Source organism: Lucilia sericata, unplaced genomic scaffold (assembly GCF_015586225.1).
Source record: "Lucilia sericata isolate MDLA Ls3-8-SP2 unplaced genomic scaffold, ASM1558622v1 Contig000280F_arrow, whole genome shotgun sequence".
In the NCBI taxonomy this organism is placed as follows: domain Eukaryota; kingdom Metazoa; phylum Arthropoda; class Insecta; order Diptera; family Calliphoridae; genus Lucilia; species Lucilia sericata.
The window spans coordinates 397,188-419,274 of record NW_023994305.1 but is presented as its reverse complement, the minus strand read 5'-3'; the positions used below and the strand labels follow the sequence as shown (position 1 = coordinate 419,274).

Below are 22,087 nucleotides of genomic sequence, written 5' to 3'. Positions count from 1 at the left end.
TCGGCTTAGAATCGTTTTCTGAGTCGATTAAGCCATGTCCGTCCGTCCGTCCGTTCGTCCGTCTGGCTGGCTGGCTGGCTGGCTGTCCATGTAAACCTTGTGCGCAAGGTACAGGTCGCAATTTTCAAGATAATTGGATGAAATTTGGCACGCACGTTTTATTTGACCTAAGGACGAAGCCTATTGAAAATGGTTAAGATCAGTCCATTATTTCACCTAGCCCCCATAGAACAGAACTTCCCGAAAAGGGCTTCTGAGCTCATAATTATGTTAAATATACATATATATCGATAAAATACGGCACAACTAAGTTTTATAGAAGTCTTGATGACCCTGCCAAATTTCATAAAGATCGGGCCTCATTTGACCCTAGCTCCCATACAAAGTCCCCTTCAGAAAATTACTTGAATGTCCCAAATTAGCTTATAAACACAAATATCGCGATGAAATTCAGCACAATAAAATATTATGTCAATATAAATATATTCACAAAATTTTATCGGGCTTGGTCCTTATTTGCCCCTAGCCCCCATATAAAGCCTCTTTCAGAAAATTAGTTTTTCATCCATAAATTGCTTAAATGTATCGGAACAAGGGAATATTGAAGATAAATGCTTTATTATGAAAAATAAATCACATTTAATATTCATAACTGGTGTAGGGTATCATATGGTCGGCCACGCCCGACTATAATTTCTTACTTGTTTTTTCCCTGAATTGGTGGAGGGAAGAAGATATGTACGTGTGATGCAAAAATACATTCGTCATAAAAATGACCTGTAGTAGAAATTCTCTTTCCTACTTTATCATTTTACGCACATTCCTTAACGATGGTTTACGCAAGATCCTTTTTTTTGCTTTACTTGAATTTGTGGTGGGGAGAAGAGGAAAGAAATATCATTATTATTTAGTCTCTCTCATGCAAATTCAAAAGGTTGGCAATGGCATATGCAAATTTATTAACACCTATATATTTTTTTCTTCGCGCCTGTTCATTCATTATTGTAAGATAATTGAGTGTATGTAATAATAATTTATAGAAATGTGACACATGCATATGAAAAACATACTTGTATATGTATGTAATACACTCATACATTTTTGTTGTTTTAACCTTTCACAATGTAAAATTACAAAAACAACTTTTTATGTTTTTATGTCCCCTCTTAATTTTTTGCCATCCTGTTACAAATTTCTAAAATACCTATAATTTCCTTCATTATTGATCATTTCATAGACACTACTAATGCATTACTACCTGTTTACAAACTTATTGTCATCCTGTTACAAACAATATGTTTAAATATAGCCTGTAAAAACAATTTTTTACATATATACATATTTGAATATATTTTTACATTCATATGATCCTCTAAGTATTTATATAATTTTTTTCTAATTATATTACAATCAATACAAATACATACATTTTAATACTCCACATAAAAATTAAACATAAATTTAATAAATACATACATTCAATAATTCAATTCAGAAATTTTCTAATTAAAATTTGGTTATTTCATGCATACATTTTTCCCATAATATACATAAAACATACATAGATATAAACGTTTTCAATTATTTTCTAAATAAAATTTGGTTATATCTTGCATACATTTTTCACATTTTATAATTTTTCAAGTTCAACATGAAATGTTAAATTTTAGACCATAAGTCATTTCCTATAGTAAATAATATTTAAGTTTGATAGTAAAAATATTGTAACCTGATAGTCGCGACTATCGTTTTGTTTCGTGTTTTCGTCGGCACATATATGCTCTGCTTGCGTACATTTCATGTTCGTATATTACTGCTCGCATGGCTTCAATATTGTTGACTGCGAATAATTTGTGTAGGAAAATATTTTAATATTATAGGCAAGCCATATGAAATATATGTGGGTATTATAAATATGTTAGCGAGTTGCTGCGTAATATATTGTAAGTGAAAACATTTTATATTTGTCTGTAAGCTGTAATATGCAATAGTTTGTATGGGTAAATATTTTTAGCAAAAATACTAGAAATATTTTGAACAGAACCATTTTTTAAATATGCATATTTTTAAATATGAGGTAAATGCATATTTATTGCAAAGTCAAAAATAAAAATATAAAAGCATCTACTAATATTTAAACTCTGGTATTATCTATGCCTCCAAACTTGTTTTAAGTGTGACACACTTAAAACTTCCGTTCCGTTTGCCGTTCCTCTTATTAGTACAAAAAAGAACGATTTTTAAATTTAGCAACCCAATTCTTGTGAAAAAAAATATAATTTGTATATTTTCTAAATCTCATAAATTACATTAAATTTGTTATTATTAATAAACTACACATTTTTGTTTAAAAACTCCTCAAAATCATTTTCTAGATGTGGCTTCAAAAATCTCCATTCTTGTCAAACAAATAAAATTTAAACAAAGATCTATTTTTTAAATAATATAGCTTTCGATTTCTTCCCATCACGTTACAATTCTTGGAAATTCACTATTTATATTAACTCTTATGGGTCCAAATTTAAATCTCAAAAATTTTTTTAAGTAATAAATTTTTAATAAACTTTTAATCGTACTCAAAGTATAAGAGTGCATATTTTCAAGACCAGAGGTAGCTCCATCTCGTCACCTAAAACGCAAACGGCCCTATCTAATTTTACAGAAAAGGCAAAAAACTATTTAAATTGAAAAAATTTTTTCTATCAACGCGATTCATTTGTAGTAAGTAAACAAATCGTTTAATAGTGAAACCTATCAATTGTTGTTATGATATAAAGATGGATAAATTGTGATAGGGCCTTTTGTTTTTCATCAATAAAATCGCTCCTTTTGGTCGGAGCAGTCCAATTTTTTGTGTAGACATTTGTTTAGATGCAATACATTAGAGTTAACAATAAAATCGATTTTGAATTTTTGGTTAGTTTCAGGTAAGGATCTGTTAGTTATAAGCGTTTAAATTTCAAAAACATGAAAAAATTATGAACATTTCAAACTCAAAAAAATGTCCGTACATCACAATGCTTTGAACTTAAACGTGTCCTAAATTAGATAAGCATAGTTTTAATAGTGAGTTAAAAGAAATACGCCTTGGGGTAACATCTTAAAAGCTATTTTTCACAGATTGTGACCGAAGATGCAAACTAAAATGGTGAGAAGTAATACTTGTTGGTCCAACTGACTTTTGTTGATTTAATTGTCGTGAAACATCAATGAATAGAAAAACAATTAGAAAGTAATAAGTTATAAAAATCCCGACGTCTTTATAGTCAATTTTACATGTTTTAATTGTTAGTAATTTATATTATTCATATGTAAATTTCAGTGTAATAAATAAATAAAATATACTTACCACAACATTAAATTGGAAATATGTTTTAGATTCATAATCTAATTTCTGCAAAAGCTTTATCGTCCCAGTTGTTGAATCAATTTCAAAATATTGACGTGATATTTCATCCAATATAGTGAATTCTAAAATGCTATTTTGACCAGCATCAGCATCCAAAGTTTTTAAGAAAATTAAACTAAAAAATTAAATTTAAAATAAATAAAAATTAGTTTTATGTGCATAACAGAAACAGTATTTTATTTTTTATTATTAATATGTACATTTTTCATTGTTAAGCTAGGTACCTACTCTGTTCAAAATTTCACGTGGAATTTAAAAAAATGCATAAAAAAATTAATAAAAATTGTTTGGAATAATGTTTCTGAATTAGTAATCTGTTTTTCATCACCTAAAACGCAAACGGCCCTATCTATCATTTTTTAAATTTTACAGGAGAAGCAAAAACTATTTAAATTAAAAAGTTTGTATCTATCAACGCGATTTATTTGTAGTAAATAAACAAATTGTTTAAGAGTGAAACATATCATTTGTTATGACGCTTGACAACTGCGTATATAACAAGTTAAGAGTGTTATATTCGGCTGTGCCGAATCTTAAATACCCTCCACCATAAACAGGTTATATAAATCATCAAATTTTAACGATGGATTTCAATTCACCATAATACATCCTTCATTTTCATTACGCTTTAAAATATACCATGTAAAACGGAACTAACACTTAACAGCCTGTTACATAATGGACTAAATTTAACAAATGTTAAACTGTGATAAATGTTGTGTATCTGTGTGAAAATGGAAATAATGTATTACAAAACTGTTTATATAATTTTATTTGTAAAAACATGTGATCCGACTTTTATAACTTTCTCCATTATTTATCCTAGTATCAAAATCTATGATCTGCATTACTTTTTGTAAAATATTAACAAGAAGTAGTGAAAACCGATGATTAACCTCAGCCTTATGTAAATGCACTTACTAAGCAGAAAAGAACTTCCAAAGATGCGAAAAAGAAGTACTTCAATGGAAGTACTAAAAAAGACCTACAGAAGTGATGATTTTAACACAGACTTGTTTGTCATAGGATTCCAATTTCACTACTTTTGTCATTCTCAAAAATTAATTTTTATGTTATTTTTCGGAAGTTAAATGGAATTGAAACGGTAGTATTATAGAATATTACTAATTTGATATAAATAATATTAACATTAATAAGAAAAAGTAATATTTTTTAACTCACAAAAATGTAAGTTCAAAAAATATTATTATTTTCGCTTTTTCGAAAGTTATTTAACATCACTTCGACAGAAAAATGTAATTCATTTGGAACTTCGTTTTATTATTACTGGGTAGTCACTATTTTCCAAATTGAAGGAAGTGCGATTTCTGATTTGGCCCATGCATGGAAAAAATACTTTAAAGAATTAATTTAATTTTCTAAATTTAAACACTATTTATTCAAACGTACATATGTAGCCCACAATATTCATATGTCTATACCTTGTTGGATATGAGATTAATATTTCTCACTGTTACACTCAGAATAACAAACCTGCTCCAGTGATGATGGTGGAGGTTTTAATAATCGAATTTTGAAAAGATATAAAAGATTTCCTTTCAGAAATCTAACTTTTTGAAGAGGAATTACCAAAGTACTTATAAATTTTGCGACAATTAATTTTGTTTCTTAAAAAATTTTAATATTTTTAATAAAATGACCCAGTTGACCTAGATTCGAACCACTTATGCTCCACTTCTCATTCCACTGTTCTACCCACAACACCACTGCTTTACATTTCCCTTCAATAATAATGTTTGTCATATAAAAATACTATATTCTTTTCTGTGTGTACAAAAAACAGTTGCTGAATACCTTTTATCAACACTGATCTTGCTGAATTGCATAAAAAATTAAACAGTTAAGTTGTATACGAAATTTTGTAATTAATTCATTGAAAGTCCGCCCATTTTTCTCTAAATGTTCACATGAATGTCAAAATTCTACATAAAAAATTTGAAGATTCTGTCTCTTATAGTTTCTTAGATATATGAATTTTTCTATGTAATTCATATGGGGATTCCAAACCCCCTGTTGAAAGTCCGTCCTATTTTCCACATAATGTTGAGATGAATATTAAAGCTGCTAGTCCGCCCACTTTTTGTTATAAGTAATCATATTGACACTATAGCTATTCCGCCCATTTTTCCACAAATATTCTTATGGATGTCCGTTAAAAATGTTAGGACTCTAGCTGTTGCAGTTTCTAAGATATGCGACTTTTAATTTGTATGTGGGCGTGGCTTCTCGCCCACGTAAATTTTGACTGGGACAAAATAAACGAAAATGGAAATACTTGGAAGTGACACTATTTTTCTGAAAGGTAAAAGGAGGTGTTTGGCAAATTTCAAAAACAGATTCTTGTTCTACTCGGATCCACCTTTTAGAAAATATGTAGTATCACTTCATAGGCATTTGTTTGTTGCAATCTGCTTAGTTCTTGCAAGGCGGTCAGCAATATTTAATTAAACTTTAAATTGTGTTTGATTTATTCGATTTCCCAATATTTTTTATTGATGGGAATAATGAAACTTCAATTTAAAAAAAAAATAAAGAAAACAACATAAATTTGACAGTGAATTTATTTAAAAATTAGTTCTGAAAGCACGTTAAATACTCTTGAACTTATTTGAAAAAATACTAAAAATCCCGTGATAAATTTTTAAGTTAAATTTGCAAGTGCCCGTCTATTAAAAAAAAAAACATTCTCTTCTCTTGTTTTTATAAACAACAAAATAGAAGTTGTTTAATTTGTACCTCCACCATAAACAGGTTATATAAATCATAAAATTTTAACTATGGATTTAAATTTACCATAACATATCCTACATTTTCATTACTTCTTAAAATATACCATGTAAAACGGAACTAACACTTAACAGACTGTTACATAATATACTAAATTTAACAAATGTTAAACTGTGAAATTGGACATAAAGATGTATTACAAAACTTTTTATATCATTTTGTTTGTAAAAACTTGTGATCCGATTTTTACGATTTTCAACATTGTTTATCCTAGTATCAAAATCTATATGTCTGACAAATTCATTGATCTGCATTACACGTTGTAAAAAATGATCAGGAAATAGTGAGAAACGATGATTAGCCCTAGCCTTATTTAAATGCACTTACGCAGCAAAAAATAACTTCCAAAGGAGCGAAAAAGAAGTAGAATTTACTCTATGGAAGTACTAAAAAAGACCTGCAGAAGTGATGATTTTAGGAGGGAAGTTCAATTGAAAACATTTTGATAAATTAAAGTTAGTTCCTAGGTCAGTAGGTGCATTTACGGTATGCCGTTGTAAAAATGAAACACGAAAGGGGTAATGTTGTTGACGTAATGTGATCAGACAAATTTATAAATATAAAGTTAATAAATGGTATAAAGGATCGTTTTATGTATGAAAATGTCCTTCAAAATATTATACTGTACTATGCAGCTGAGATAATGTCACTAAAGAGGAAATATCAACAGGACAGCGATTATTGACGGCTTCTACTTAATCTACGAAATTATGGAGTGATGGATATTATTTTTTAAAGAATTTTTGTAACTGATACATTTTTATTGAAATCATAAATTTTTTTCTTTTAATGGCACAAAACACTTTAATAGAAATTCTCTATTTTAAATTGCAAAAAAGTGAACTGCCACGCGAAGGATCAAATATTGCCATTAACCACCTTCAATTTTATTTTAATTTACTCTTAAAATGTCTTCAAGAGAAAACAAATCACTTAATTTATTGTCATTTTTGTTAAAAAGTTTCATAAATTTAACAAAAATTTTAAATATCCAAAGTTATGTGCTTCAGCTTTGTCGCTGCAGTTTTATTCATATTTTTTGTTAAAAATATATATTTTATAATTTGTTTAAAAATATATATTTTATTTTTAAAAAACATTAGCTTACCCAGTGTTCTTCGCTACACTAAAAACCATATTCTCTATATAATTTTTTCTAGCTGTTTCATATTCTCAGATTTACGACTTTTAGAATGTATTTAACTTATATAAATACTTTTACAACAGTTGAGGTCTTCTACCTGATGTAATTTACATGGATGTCAAAGTTGCTCTTGAAAAATTTAAGGAATCAAGCTTTAATAGATTCTTAAATATAGGAATTTTTGTACTTAATTTATATGGAGGTGACACACACCCTATTTTTAATCCACCATGACCCTACCGGTCATTAAAAACCACATATCCGATACTCAGTTTAAGACAGCTGGCCACAAGAGTACACTTGCTTAACTGCAAGGTGCTGTAGCCTCGTATGGATAATCATAAAACATAATGCCTAAATAGTAGGTTTCAACTAATTGTAAATTTGGAAACCATGCAAGACGCATGGGTGTTCCCTATAACGACTTTTGTAGAAGTTGTTAAAACTACTTTGAAGAGAAACTAGTAGGTACTCATATCGTCACCTGAAATGCAAAAGTGCGTAACACTTTTAAAAATTTTACAGGAGAGACTAAAAACTAAATAATATGAAAGCTATTTTTGTTATAAAAACGACATTTTCTTACAAGTATTGTATTCCAACATCGATAAGCACGTTTCAATATAACTTTATCGTCAGACATTGTCTATTATGTTGCCTTTTAGGACTTTCTTACTTGTGTAAATGACTTAATTTGTTGTTACGCCCTTTTGAATTTCTCTTCTATAAAGTCGGTATTTTTGACAATAGGATTCTAAAAATTTGCAGCTATATGTATTTTGATGCAGTGGATCATTTAAAATCAAAAAGTCGATTTTAAAATTTTTGGTTGTTACGCCATTTTGCATTTCAGGTGACTATATTATACTTTCCTGAAACTATATTATACTTTCCTGAAACTGTTTGATCTAACTGATCTATCAAATGTTTAATTAAAAGATTAATCCGTTTCTAAATTTGTCGAAATGGATGTTCATATTTTTTTGTGTTTATTTATTTAATTAATAACAAAATTCAACTACAAATAAACAAATAGATCAGTAATATATTTTTTACACACAGGTCCATAATCGAACACTCTAGCATATTTTGTATTATATTTACAATTCTTTTCCGAATTTATTATATTAGTTGTAATAGAAATATACATGTCTAAATTTTAGTTGCAATGAAAAACAAATCCAAAAACATTGCTTATATATTATTGCTTATTATATATAAAATAAAAGAAAGTCAGGCAAGAGTAAAAAGGGAAAATTTTAGTTTGAAATCCACCAATATCTTACATTGTTTTGTTCTGCGCTGTCTACTCCAGCAATACTTGTATCAAATCTTAGATTATTGTTGTTAGTAATATTAGTATTAAATGATTTATCGTTGGCCCTTCTATAGAAGTGAGAATTCCTTGATTATTTTGTATGTACCCATTTTTATCTAAATATATGAACGCTTCCGGTGGTACATGTCCGGATATTAGTGTATTTAATATATATTGATCATCAGTATAATAAGGAGCAAATATTAAATTGTTAGTGGTACACTCTGTACATTTTAAGATGTGATTTCTTATAAGTTTAATAATAAAGTTATCTATTCTACTAATATTTGAACAGTTATATAATTTTTCATTTGAAATAAATTTAGTGTAATTGCTATGAGATGATTTGTAAAGTGAAGTACATGCTCTTAAACATCTTCTTTCGAATTTTCTAATCTTTTCCATATACGATGATGAGATGTTGAACCAAATAGCACATCCGTATGTTAAGATAGGGCGAACCATTGTTTTATATAGTAAGATTTTGACATCTCTTTGAATATATTTTGAATAAAATATATATTTATGGATTAGAAAAGATTTTCTTGCTTTCTCTATTTGTGTATTGACATGAAAGTTGAAATATAAACATTTATCAATATAGATACCTAAGTATTTAACAACGTCTTTTGTTGGAATGTTTTTGTTATTAAGTAATGACTTAATTTCAAATTTTCTCCAATTTGTTCTCACATTATAATTACATTTGCCGACTGGTGGGCGAAAAAGTATGGATTCGCATTTATCAACATTGATTCTCATGTTCCAATCAGAAGCATATTTTTCTATTAAGTTATATGTATTCTGTAGATTTTTATTAATTTCTTCTATATTGTTGAAGGAGTGATATATTATAATATCATCGGCAAAGCCAATTACATATATTTTCGATGAGAAGGTCGTGTATATATAAAATAAATAGAATTGGGGCATTTACGGTTCCTTGTTGAAGACCATTTTCCATTTTAAATATCCTAGAACTAATTTGATTTTTATTATAAATAACAAATTTCTTATCAGTCAACATTTCATATAGCAGAAATACTAAATGGGTGGGAAAGTTGTAATTCGACAACTTATATATTAGGCCGGGCAACCATATATTATCAAATGCCTTTTCGAAATCGATAAGGCAAGCACCAGTGCAATATTTTTTGTTTAAGTTCCAAGTTACGTTTGAGACCAGTAAATTGATAGCATGTACAGTAGAGTGCCTGAATTTGAATCCAAATTGTTTTTCACATAATAGGCCTAACTTTTCACAATTCCTCATTATAATATCGGGTCGGAGTTATCCTTTCCCTTTTTTGGAATTATGACTATCTTAGCATGTTTCCAAGATTCTGGAAAGTATGCATTATTAATCATATTATTAAACAATGTCAAATATTCATAAATTAAAATATTTGGAATGTTCTTTAGAATTATATTCGGTATATTATCAATCCCAGATGATAGTTTTGGCTTTAGTTTTGAAAAGATATATAAAAGATCATCCCTTGCACAGTGACCAATTTGGTACTATTAGAACGACAAAAATAAAAAATTAAACGCTTTCCAATTATCTTGCTTGTTATTATAGTTAACAGTAAACATTCCATATACTATAGAAAAATAACTAAAAATATTGCAGAGTTCCTTTAACCCGAAATATAGGTGCTCAAAGTTGCTACTTTTAAAAATAAAATAATTTTCTTGTAATATTCCTGAAGCGGCATATTAATTTTGAATGCGTATATCTTGGTAAATATTTCAGATATTTATATAATTTCTTCAGTGTATTATAATTTAGTACTTCAAGATTATTCTGCAATGATTTTTTAGACAAAAGCTCAATTTTAAAGGTTTTATTTTTAACTCTAAGAAAAAATAATAATAATAAAAAGATATTTAAAAATTATATTTTTAATGGAATAGATCTAATGACTGCAGCCAATTGCAGTTATCTAATTATAAACCTTGCATAGGAAATTTTCTATAGAAACATATATATGAAAATTGACTGCGATATTTTGCGATCTTCAGAGATATTAAAAAAAAAAATAGAGTGTCCTATAGAATTTAATATGTTTTTTTTTTTTTAAATTAAGTGTAAACTCACGTTAGGGGTATACATAAATTTTGGCCTTGGCACCATATATTAGCCCACAATTAGTGCTTTTAAAAAACAATTACTTAAGCCAATCAGGTGTCATAGCTTTATTTAAAAAGTAAAATTTTTTATTTCCAGTTTTAAATTCATAGATTATAAATTTATTTTGTTTTTTGTAAAAACCGCGAAATTTATATTTTATTTTAAATTTTAATTAGAGTATAAATTGTTTGTTAATGTTGCATTCAATTATTTGCAAATATTTGTACAATTTGATAAAAATTTCTAAGAGTGACTACCCTAATATTCATTAGGGTGGTTATATAAAGCATGTTTTTAAAAATTATAGAAGAGCATGCACTAAAACTGCAATGCAGAGCATTTAAGACAAATCGGATAATACTAACCCGTTTAAAACAGTATCTAAACGTTGAAAATGTGTTTAAATAGGAAAATGGGTTTTATTAACTTTTTGCAGAGACTGTGCTACAAATATTTATATTTTGCATTTTCTTATAAATAAATAGCAATCTGTATAAAATTGTCTTTCTAAAAATATATAAAAATTCAAAACCGATTGCAAAAGTTTTGAGACATATGCGACCAAAAATTTAATTTTTATTCAATATATACTTGTAAAAAATGGGCGTGGCAGCAGTCTTATCATGCTGATTATTATGTGCAGCGTTTGGCCAATTGTTTGCTAACTGTAACTAAAATTAGAACTCAATATCACTAAGATTTGATTAATGTCGTTCTAAAAGTGCCAAATGTCTCACTGTGCCTTGTGGCGAAGTACGCTTTCGCAACGGAATGACTTAATCCATTCGCAGTCTTATCGTGCTGATTATTATGTGCAGCGTTTGGCCAATTGTTTGCTAACTGTAACTAAAATTAGAACTCAATATCACTAAGATTTGATTAATGTCGTTCTAAAAGTGCCAAATGTCTCACTGTGCCTTGTGGCGAAGTACGCTTTCGCAACGGAATGACTTAATCCATTCGCCTTTATGTATTCATTATTAATGTATTAATGTTCTGTGTCTATTTACGTATCTGTTTTTAAGTTCTAAAAACGAGAAGAAATAGTCATTGGCTTGTGCTTGAGAGTTGTTATTTGGGTCGATAACTTTTGATGCATACACAGATTCTAAATATGAGCCAGTAACATTAAGTATATTTTCGTTATTTCGTATTATAAAGTTGTTCTCTTGATCTGTTTGTAATGTTTGAGGATCAATATTTGCATTTAGAAGCAAGTTTACATCACTGGGTGAAATTTTTAGAAGTTCTACAAATGTCTGTTTCCGGAATTGCTTTCTTAATGTAGAAAACATGTGTGAAGGGTCCTTAGTACTAAATTTTTAAAGTTTTTGCCTAAAATTATCATTAATTGAATTGATAGAGTTATCCTGTAACAATTTTCGAATAAGTTTTAGCCTATTTTTTGCATAAGAAAGTTCCTCCGGTAAAAGTAAATACTCCAATCTATTATGTTTTTTAATTGCTGTTAGCATTTTGCTTTTCTCCGACTGTAATTTTTTAATAATTGGGGTAACAATATGATTAAGCCTATCTTTGTTACCATATTTTGGTATAGTCATATTAATTGCATCCATTAATACTTTGTTGATTCTCTCTAAATAAAAATGTATCTCTGTATTTGTTAAATTTCTGTCATTTGGTATTAATGAATCTCCTTGTATTGAATCACTTATAACTTTAGCAAATTTATTCCATTTAGTTTTTTTGTAGTTGAATATTGGATCAAAATCTGCTGTCAGAAAAACAAAAGGATCCATTTGTGAATTTTTATATATTTGAATTTGAGGAGCACAGTGGTCGCTATCATAATCTAGTGTTTTTAGACAATTTGTGGTTTTATTTTCTTTTAAAACGAAGATTCTACTATCCACAATACATAAATCTAAATATGATGAACTTCTAGGATATGATGGAGAAACTGTAGCATATAAAGTACTCCTAAAACGTAATTCATTATCAGTCATCCAGTCGACCAATGCCACACCTTTAGAATTATTTGTTGCATTTCCCCAATTAGTATGTTTACTATTTAAATCTCCTGCCATTAGATAAAAGTTATTCTCATTATCTAGATCAGACGTCGGCGCTAGTATTGTTCTGACAACGAAGATTTTCGGCAAATTACATGTACACAACACGATCGCATACGAACCTCTAAACAAGAGCATCAAAAATACAAATATTTTATTTAGTTGCTTGACAGCATTCAACAAAGCGGGTTGATGTCGCTTTGTTAAAGAAATTGCAAACACAACTTGAAAAAACAAAAACAACTTGCAAAAGCAAGAGCATAATTTACAAAAACAATGTACACTCTAAATAATTTTCTAGAATGCATAACAATGAAAGTAAATAAGTTAATCTTGTTTCATACTTTTTTTGTACATTTTAATTAGAAATGTTGTTTCTATGTGAAGAAATTATCATTCTTAAGTACATTGATTACACTTTGTTTATAAATATTCGCATTTTACAGTAATGCAATTTAATCTTCAAAATTAAAAATAAACAAATATTTTTTTCAGTGCAATTTCAATGAAAAAATGCCAATAGTGTGTGTGTAGTGGTGATTTTTTTATCTGCCTCTCTATCCGCCGGTATATGATCTAGATGTAAGGCCTCGAAAAGTGCTTGTAGTTCGATTTTGAGGTATTCATTATTGTTGCCAGATGGATAATAGGCAGATATAACAAACATACTTTTATTTGAGGATAAAGGAATTTTAATAAGATCTTAAAGGAACTATTTCATTGTTATATTCTTTAAATTTTAATTCTTCTTTAATTAGGATACCAGTCCCATCTCCTCTCAAAGCTCCACACCTATCTTTTCTAATAAATTTATATTTATCAAATTTTATTTTATGTTTTGCATTCAATTTTGTTTCATTTAAAAGAATCAAATCAGGGTTAGTTTTATTAATAAAGTTTTGTAAATCATATCTTCTATTTAATCTTATTATTGAATTTACATTAATATGAATAATATTTAATTTTCTTGAAGTTATATTTACATTGTTAAGACTATTGCACAGTGGGGCAGAATGGAAATTTTTTGGAAATAAATCTGGCATTTCTAAACGGCTGATCCGATCGGGATAAAATTTGGCGTGAGCGTAGCCAAGGAGTATTCGAGTTTAAGTTTTGAAGATGAACCCTGCAGATGCCCCAGGGACGGCGCTGTGGCGGCTCAAAGTAGGGTACCTACGACATGTAAAATTTTTAAACTCGTTCCATTTTTTTGTTTTTCACCCAAATACAAAGATTTTTATATTTTGTGAAAGCGCTCGACGAGATCTTGAAAAAACATGCTTGGACATACTACTTATCTCTTATAATATCCGAGTTATAGGCATTTAAAAATTTAGTGATACAAAATTTACCATACCTTGGTCCGCCTTTTTTTGAATACCGGGCGTAATTTTGGACCAAATGGACTCAATTTTTTCTTGTTAGTTAGACAACAAAATTTCCAATAATATACAAAAAATTTCAGATCAATATCGTTTACAGATCCAAAAATATACGTTTTTTAATTTAAAAATTCAAAAATTTTTAGATTTTTGGCGTTTTTTTGCCAAAAATGTGTCTTAACTCTTTTATTAATAAAATAAAATTTTTATTAAGAACATATAACAATTTTATAGTTTTCTAAAAGGTATCTTTACGCAGAACGCTTTGGCGTAAAAAACTAGTCCTATTTTTTGAAAATGTTGCCACTGCGTCCTTCCGAATATGACCTATTTTTTATCAAAACTTCAACTTTGGGCGACATGTTCTAAATTCCCAAAGCTGGGATCAGAAAACTGAAAGCAGTTTTGGAAACCTCAATATGTTTTCTATTTACTCCAAAAGTATTTTCCCAGCCCTGAAAGAAATGTGGACCCTATGGGCAAAAAAATAAAAAATCCCATTTTTGGGATTTTCATTCCTATTTTTGGGAATTGCGGATGCCCTTTGACCTTTTCAATTTTTTTTTGTATATTCTTATTTGAAATGACAAATTTAACAAGCGTTGAAAATTTCATTGAGTTTTGTTCATAAATAAAGATTTTGTCATGTATTACATATTTGTTTAATTTCTAAAACTATGATTTATATCAAAATTTTAATAGGATCGCAGATAGCTACAACAATTTAGTCCATATTTATCCCTTAATATAATTTTTTAGTTAGATATGGAAATTCTCGACCCTTTACAAAAAATTTCAAGCCAATATCTCAATTACATTCAAAAATATGTTCATTTAAACCTGTGTCCTTTAATTTCATCTTTTTCATATTTTAGTATTAAGTATGACAGAACATACATTTGGTGTTGAATAAAATATTTGGACAATTTTTAAAAATTATTTAGTTAATTATTTTATTATAATATTGTATATTAAATAAAAAAAATTATAATTTTATTATGAGCCACGCACAACAACACCTAAATCACCCCACACAAATTACCTTTCCCGCCCACCGAAATATAAAACACAATTTAATACAATATCATCAGTTAGTATAATAGCTTTTTTTATTTGAACTGTTTATCTTAAACATAATACAATTAATTCTTACAACCTACTTATATAGTTAATTCCTAACACTACTTATTTTCTATAAAATAATCTGTCATATCGGTATACATATCCAGAAGGTAATATAAGTCCTTTAAATCTTCCTTGTTTTGAGATGATAGAGTTTCATAACAAATCGATCTTTTTCGCATAGTTGAAAGAACAGGATCAGAAGATAGAAGTAAACTATTAAAAATATCTTCATTCTGTGATTGCCTGGAGCATTTTCTTGAGCTGAATAGTTGAACATGCTTAAAATCTCGATTCCTCGCTTCCTGGGCTTCTTCTGTTAACTCTCCAAGTGGAAGAATATTCGATTCAATTATTATTTGACCATGACACAATACTTTGTGTACTGTTGGTGTTAGTTCCCTCCATGGATACAGAGATACAAGTAATTTAGAAATTTCAGATGTGTATTCCCCAAATTGATTTTCATTAATTTTATGTTTACTATTCAGTGCCATTAAAATAGTTTTAACTCTTCGAAGCAACTCCTTGTCGATTCCAGTTATTTTTGAAGTAATTTCAAAATCACGAAAAAACCTTCTCGACGTATTACCGTCTTTTGTACTACCGCAACTTGAAAGTGGTTGTCGATGTTTAATCCCATCTGAACTTTAAATTCTTCTTGGATTCTGCTTTTTTCCGCAGCTCTCAGTTCTTTCAATTCTTCATTATTTTTTGTTGATTTAGTAGGATAGTTTGTTTTTTTTTTCCTGGATCGCCTTGTATGATGGTAATATATTGTGTCCTTTTTCATGCAGAGCTTTTCTTAATATTTGGTACTTATTTCGACTGAGACCCAGTTCCAACATAAGCGCTATTGCTTCCTCTTCAGTAAAATTTGATTATGATGTTGGAGTTGGTATACTTTCCACAATTCGCTTAAGTCGTTTTGGTGATGCATTAGGAAGAATAGTTGCAATATGTACGACATCCATATGTTGGTTTTCCTTTTTCAGCATTTCGTTAAATGTATCAGCAATTTCCTCATTTGAGATTGAAAAAAGTTTTTGTGTGACCCTCTTTTTTTTTACCTTGAACATAAGTCTTCGTATGACTTGCAAGGCGCTCCTATTGATGTGTTGTAAGTTGAGATTTCCGTAGTAGTTTCCATCCAACTACAAAATTTTAATCGAAATTTCTTTTGATTTCCATCCACAGACTTACTTTTTACATCAAAAAGTTTTAAAAAGTTTTCAATTTTTGATATGCCTGTTTTGTCTACTTTTCTACTATATGTAGTTTTTATATAATTTGAAATGTCTTCAATTCTTTCTGGCCCTTTTGAAGATATACTCCATAAAACGGAACACAACTCTTCGTACTTTAATTTAATCTTCATTGTAGATTTATTAAATATGGTACTTAAAATCTGAGAAGTTTACTTATATACCAATTCTTGTCATTTCCGATACAGGTATTCCAAAGTAAAAAATTACGAATTGTCTACCTATTAACATTTAGGACTATATTACTATAACCTGTAATTCAGTCATTGATATTTCTTATTAGTGAATGAATCGAAATTATCATTACCTGTACATTTTTACCTACATGATCATAAACGAAACAGAACGAAATGATCTGCCGAAAAAATTTAGGTAAGAAATAGTTATAAATTTTTGAAAATTTAAGCATAATAGGACCTTTCAATTATAAGGATAAGCAAACAAATAGAAAATAGGTAAATATAAGATTTAAATATGTTCTGTCATACTTAATACTAAAATATGAAAAAGATGAAATTAAAGGACACAGGTTTAAATGAACATATTTTTGAATGTAATTGAGATATTGGCTTGAAATTTTTTGTAAAGGGTCGAGAATTTCCATATCTAACTAAAAAATGATATTAAGGGATAAATATGGACTAAATTGTTGTAGCTATCTGCGATCCTATTAAAATGTTGATATAAATCATAGTTTTAGAAATTAAACAAATATGTAATATATGACAAAATCTTTATTTATGAACAAAACTCAATGAAATTTTCAACGCTTGTTAAATTTGTCATTTCAAATAAGAATATGCAAAAAAAAAATTGAAAAGGTCAAAGGGCATCCCGCAATTCCCAAAAATAGGAATGAAAATCCCAAAAATGGAATTTTTTACTTTTTTGCCCATAGGGTCCACATTTCTTTCAGGGCTGGGAAAATACTTTTGGAGTAAATAGAAAACATATTGAGGTTTCCAAAACTGCTTTCAGTTTTCTGAACCCAGCTTTGGGATTTTAGAACATGTCGCCCAAAGTTGAAGTTTTGATAAAAAATAGGTCATATTCGGAAGGACGCAGTGGCAACATTTTCAAAAAATAGGACAAGTTTTTTACGCCAAAGCGTTCTGCGTAAAGATACCTTTTAGAAAACTATAAAATTGTTATATGTTCTTAATAAAAAATTTATTTTATTAATAAAAGAGTTAAGACACATTTTTGGCAAAAAAACGCCAAAAATCTAAAATTTTTTGAATTTTTAAATTAAAAAACGTATATTTTTGGATCTGTAAACGATATTGATCTGAAATTTTTTGTATATTATTGGAAATTTTGTTGTCTAACTAACAAGAAAAAATTGAGTCCATTTGGTCCAAAATTACGCCCGGTATTCAAAAAAAGGCGGACCAAGGTATGGTAAATTTTGTATCACTAAATTTTTAAATGCCTATAACTCGGATATTATAAGAGATAAGTAGTATGTCCAAGCATGTTTTTTCAAGATCTCGTCGAGCGCTTTCACAAAATATAAAAATCTTTGTATTTGGGTGAAAAACAAAAAAATGGCACGAGTTTAAAAATTTAACATGTCGTAGGTACCCTACTTTGAGCCGCCACAGCGCCGTCCCTGGGGCATCTGCAGGGTTCATCTTCAAAACTTAAACTCGAATACTCCTTGGCTACGCTCACGCCAAATTTTATCCCGATCGGATCAGCCGTTTAGAAATGCCAGATTTATTTCCAAAAAATTTCCATTCTGCCCCACTGTGATATTGTTCATTATGCCTGTAGAAGTGAATATAGAACATCAATTCTTGATGCCTGAATTTGCAACTGTTTTTGGAAATTAAGTATTTGGTTGGATAAATTTTGAATTGAGTTTTGTAGATCAGCAAAGAAATTGTTGTTAAGGTTATTGTTAGTATTATTGATACTTATATTATTATTAGTTTTAACAGCATTAGCATAACTTAAATTACTATTTATGTTCATAAAGTTTTGTGGACTTTTCTGCGTAATGTCCAGTCTTTTCGCTTTAATTCTTCTTTGCAGTTCTTTATATTTCTCGCATCCTTTATAAGATGCTGGATGGCCGTACTTGTTGCAGAGAACACAGAATATATTTTCCCGTTCCTTAATGTCGTCCTTAGGGATCTCGCATTTGCCGATTTCATGTTGTTTATCACATTTAACACATTTTGGTTCCATGTAGTCTTCAATTGTATTTAGAATTAAAGTGTTTTTGTTTTTATTTTTGAGCTCTTTTATTTTAAAGTCACTGATTTTTAAACAATTTTTTATAAATTTTATTAGTTCTGATGAATCTATATCGAAAATATGAATTGGTGGAATTTTTAGTTTTTTGTTTTGATTATTTTGATTTGTTTTTTGACTCGTGCCATCCTGAGTTAAGTTTTTACTTGTTGATGGTGCAGTGAGAGCATCATTTGGAGACATATTTTCTCTTGATGGTGCAGGGACAGCATTATTTGGAGACTTATTTTCTCTTACGATATTACCACTTTCTTTTATTTTATTGTTGTACACTTGCACGTGTTGTTTAAATTTTTGTAATTCCACTTCATCAAATTGAAAATCATCTTCAAGGTCAAGAAGTGAGTAGTAATTACTCTTTGATTGTTTATTTACATTTTCCATTGTGTCACTACTTTTTCTTTTTCTATCATTGTTCAATTTAGTTGTTTTTATTTTTAATAAATCTGAGCTTAGAGCAGAGCTCACACTCATTTTATTAAAAGACTAAATTATTTTATAGTTTCTATTCGACTTATTAATTTTATATTTCACTAAGTTATTGTAGAAAATTATAGAATTATTTACAATTTTGTAAATCTGAACTATTGAATATACTTCAAAATTGCTGCCGCCGAATTCGGTACGTCTGTACTTCATGACAGTATAAGCGCAACTCTCGGATGTTCATAATTATTCTCAGTTTCTTATAACTGTTAATAATGCAACTATGTATGTACATATTAATAGTATATCCTAATATTTTCTCTCCTATTATCACTGTTCTTCCCCTTTCCATTATGATCTTGCAGGCAATTCTTGCGTCCTGGAGGTCCCAGGACCCAAGTGTGGCTGTATTCTTCGTAGTATGCAGTTTGTGAAACCTATTCTAATATAAACAAGAGTCGGACTACTTGTTATACTTTGTTTTAATCCATGAGCGTAAGAGTAATTTCTGAAGGAGACCTTATACACAGAAAAAATTATCAGTAGTTTATTTTCAATTAACATGTTTCTCTCTTTTTTTAGTTTTAATTTAAGCAATTTTTTATTTGTCTTAATTATCTCGTTGTTTAAAACCTAAGTTTACAAGTTTGATTAAATTTTTAATTGATTCAATTAGTTTTTTAATTGATTGAAAAAAATTTTCTGGCCAACTTTTCTATTTTAGTTTTTTTTTAATATTTTATTTTGATTTCTTATGCTAGCAATGTTTATAATTCTTAAATAGTCAATACGATTTTAGGCATATAATATTCAAGTTTCCCGATAATTTATAAAACACTTTATATGTTCAAATTTGATAATAAAGTGATATTTTTTGTAAATGCTCAACGCATTGTTAAAGGCCAAGCATTCCTTTAACATTGTGAGTAATCAGTTAATAATTTGATTGTTTTAATCATCAACTTAATTGATTTTTAATACATTTTCTACCAAACAAACTAATTCATTTGATTAATAAATTAATAAAAATTAGATTTTATTTTTATTAAATATTTAATTTATACAATTAATGAATTAATCAATTTTAAATTTTGTCTCAATTACTGATATTAATTGTTCTGATTAATTCGTTATTTGGAAAAAAAAGTATTTTTTTAATTTTTTTACAAATTTGATAATTGATATCATCATTTTGGTGATAGGTGCAAAACTTGCTTGATACAATTATTTTGATAATTGAAACATATTTTTAGTTTTTTCTGTGTATGCGTCAATTTTATACATAGATTTTGTTTTGTATGTTATATTTTATTGTTATGCTTGTATTTTCAAATAAGGAAAGCTCGCATTTTAATAATCAAAACACATTCCTGAAGGAGCTAGGGTCAGTTATAGATCAATCCTAATTGGACCGATATTGCCCATTTTCAATACCAAATAAACCTTATCAATAGAGAATATTTATGTATAGCTCCTCTCGTGTGGTCTCTATCGTGATTTCAATAGGCAGACGGACGGACATGGCTTGATCGTCTTTAAATTTAATAAGGATATACTTTTGAAGATCTATGACCAATATTTCGATGTATTACAAATGGAATTACAAAATCAATATACCCCATATTTTTTGATGGTGGGTATAAAAATGTTGAGCAAGCATATTGCCTTACGAATAATATTATTTTATACTTCTAAGATAGAAGAAGCTTTTGCTTAGAGGCAGGTTTTTATTATACTATTTAGTACCTGGGATGGAAATTTGATTTTAAAATTTTATATGAATTTGCCCTTGTACCGGTGTATCTAGAAAGTACTGTATTTAAATTTCCATTTTATTATTTTTTTACTTTGAATTGATTTGTTTTCCTAAAGTTCACAAAATGCTTATTAGAAAGCTTCTCCATTAGTTAATACTTACTAAGTGTATCCTTATTGTAATATGAAATAGAAAATGTAATTTTTTCGGAAAATTACTAAGATTTTTTGAAAATTTATTTATATTTTAAGGGATTTAAAAACCCGAAAAGTTCGGGATCCTGATATTGGGATCAGCTCAGCTCAATTTTTTCAGAAAAGGGATAACATTTTTTACAAATACTGAAACATAAAAAAGACATAAAGGATTTTTTCCACAGTTAACGACAACAGAATACACTAACTAGCCCAATTCAAGATCATGATAGAGACCGAACGGAAAGAGCTAGAGGGTTGCAATTTTATACAAATATTTCCTAAGTTTGTTTAGTATTGGAAATGGGCAATATTAGTCAACGTTTTGCATAGCCCCCATACAAATGCCCTCCGAAAAACAACTTTAACAGACATACCCCCATTTTCTCAATGTCTGGTTATATTTTATTGAAACGGTAGATTGACAGTTTTCATACAAATACCTGTTTATATATATCATTCTTTAAAAATGTATGTATATCACCCAGAAAAACAGTACAGCAATGAATTCGACAAAAACTCATTTTAATTAACCGAAACTTTTTTGCTTAGTTTTTATGTGAATCGGTCCATAATTGGCCTTTCTCCATGAAGATGTTCCCCTTCAAAATGTAAGTTTAACGCTCTTTAACTTTTATGGAATCCGAAAACTGCATACCAAATTTTATGAGGATTGATATATAATAAACCCATAAAAAATAAACAAATTATGTAGAAACCAAAATCTTTTTACCAAATTTTATGAAGATCTTTTTATAATTGACACTACACACATAGGACCTTCACCTCCTACAGAAAATGACTTTAACAATCAGTACTGTTGTTATACCTATGAAA

The 22,087-nt window shown here is 28.6% G+C and overlaps 1 protein-coding gene across 1 annotated transcript in view; it reads right to left on the bottom strand.

The window, feature by feature from the left end:
• Window positions 1–3,349: 3,349 nt before the first annotated feature.
• LOC119603187 (fat-like cadherin-related tumor suppressor homolog) overlaps window positions 3,350–22,087 on the bottom strand; it is a gene marked incomplete at its 3' end in the record, with an annotated part of 153,318 nt that continues 134,580 nt past the window's right edge. Inside the window, exon 11 of the mRNA XM_037955141.1 lies at window positions 3,350–3,524. Coding sequence (XP_037811069.1) covers window positions 3,350–3,524 — 175 coding nt within the window. The remainder of the gene's footprint in view (window positions 3,525–22,087) is intronic.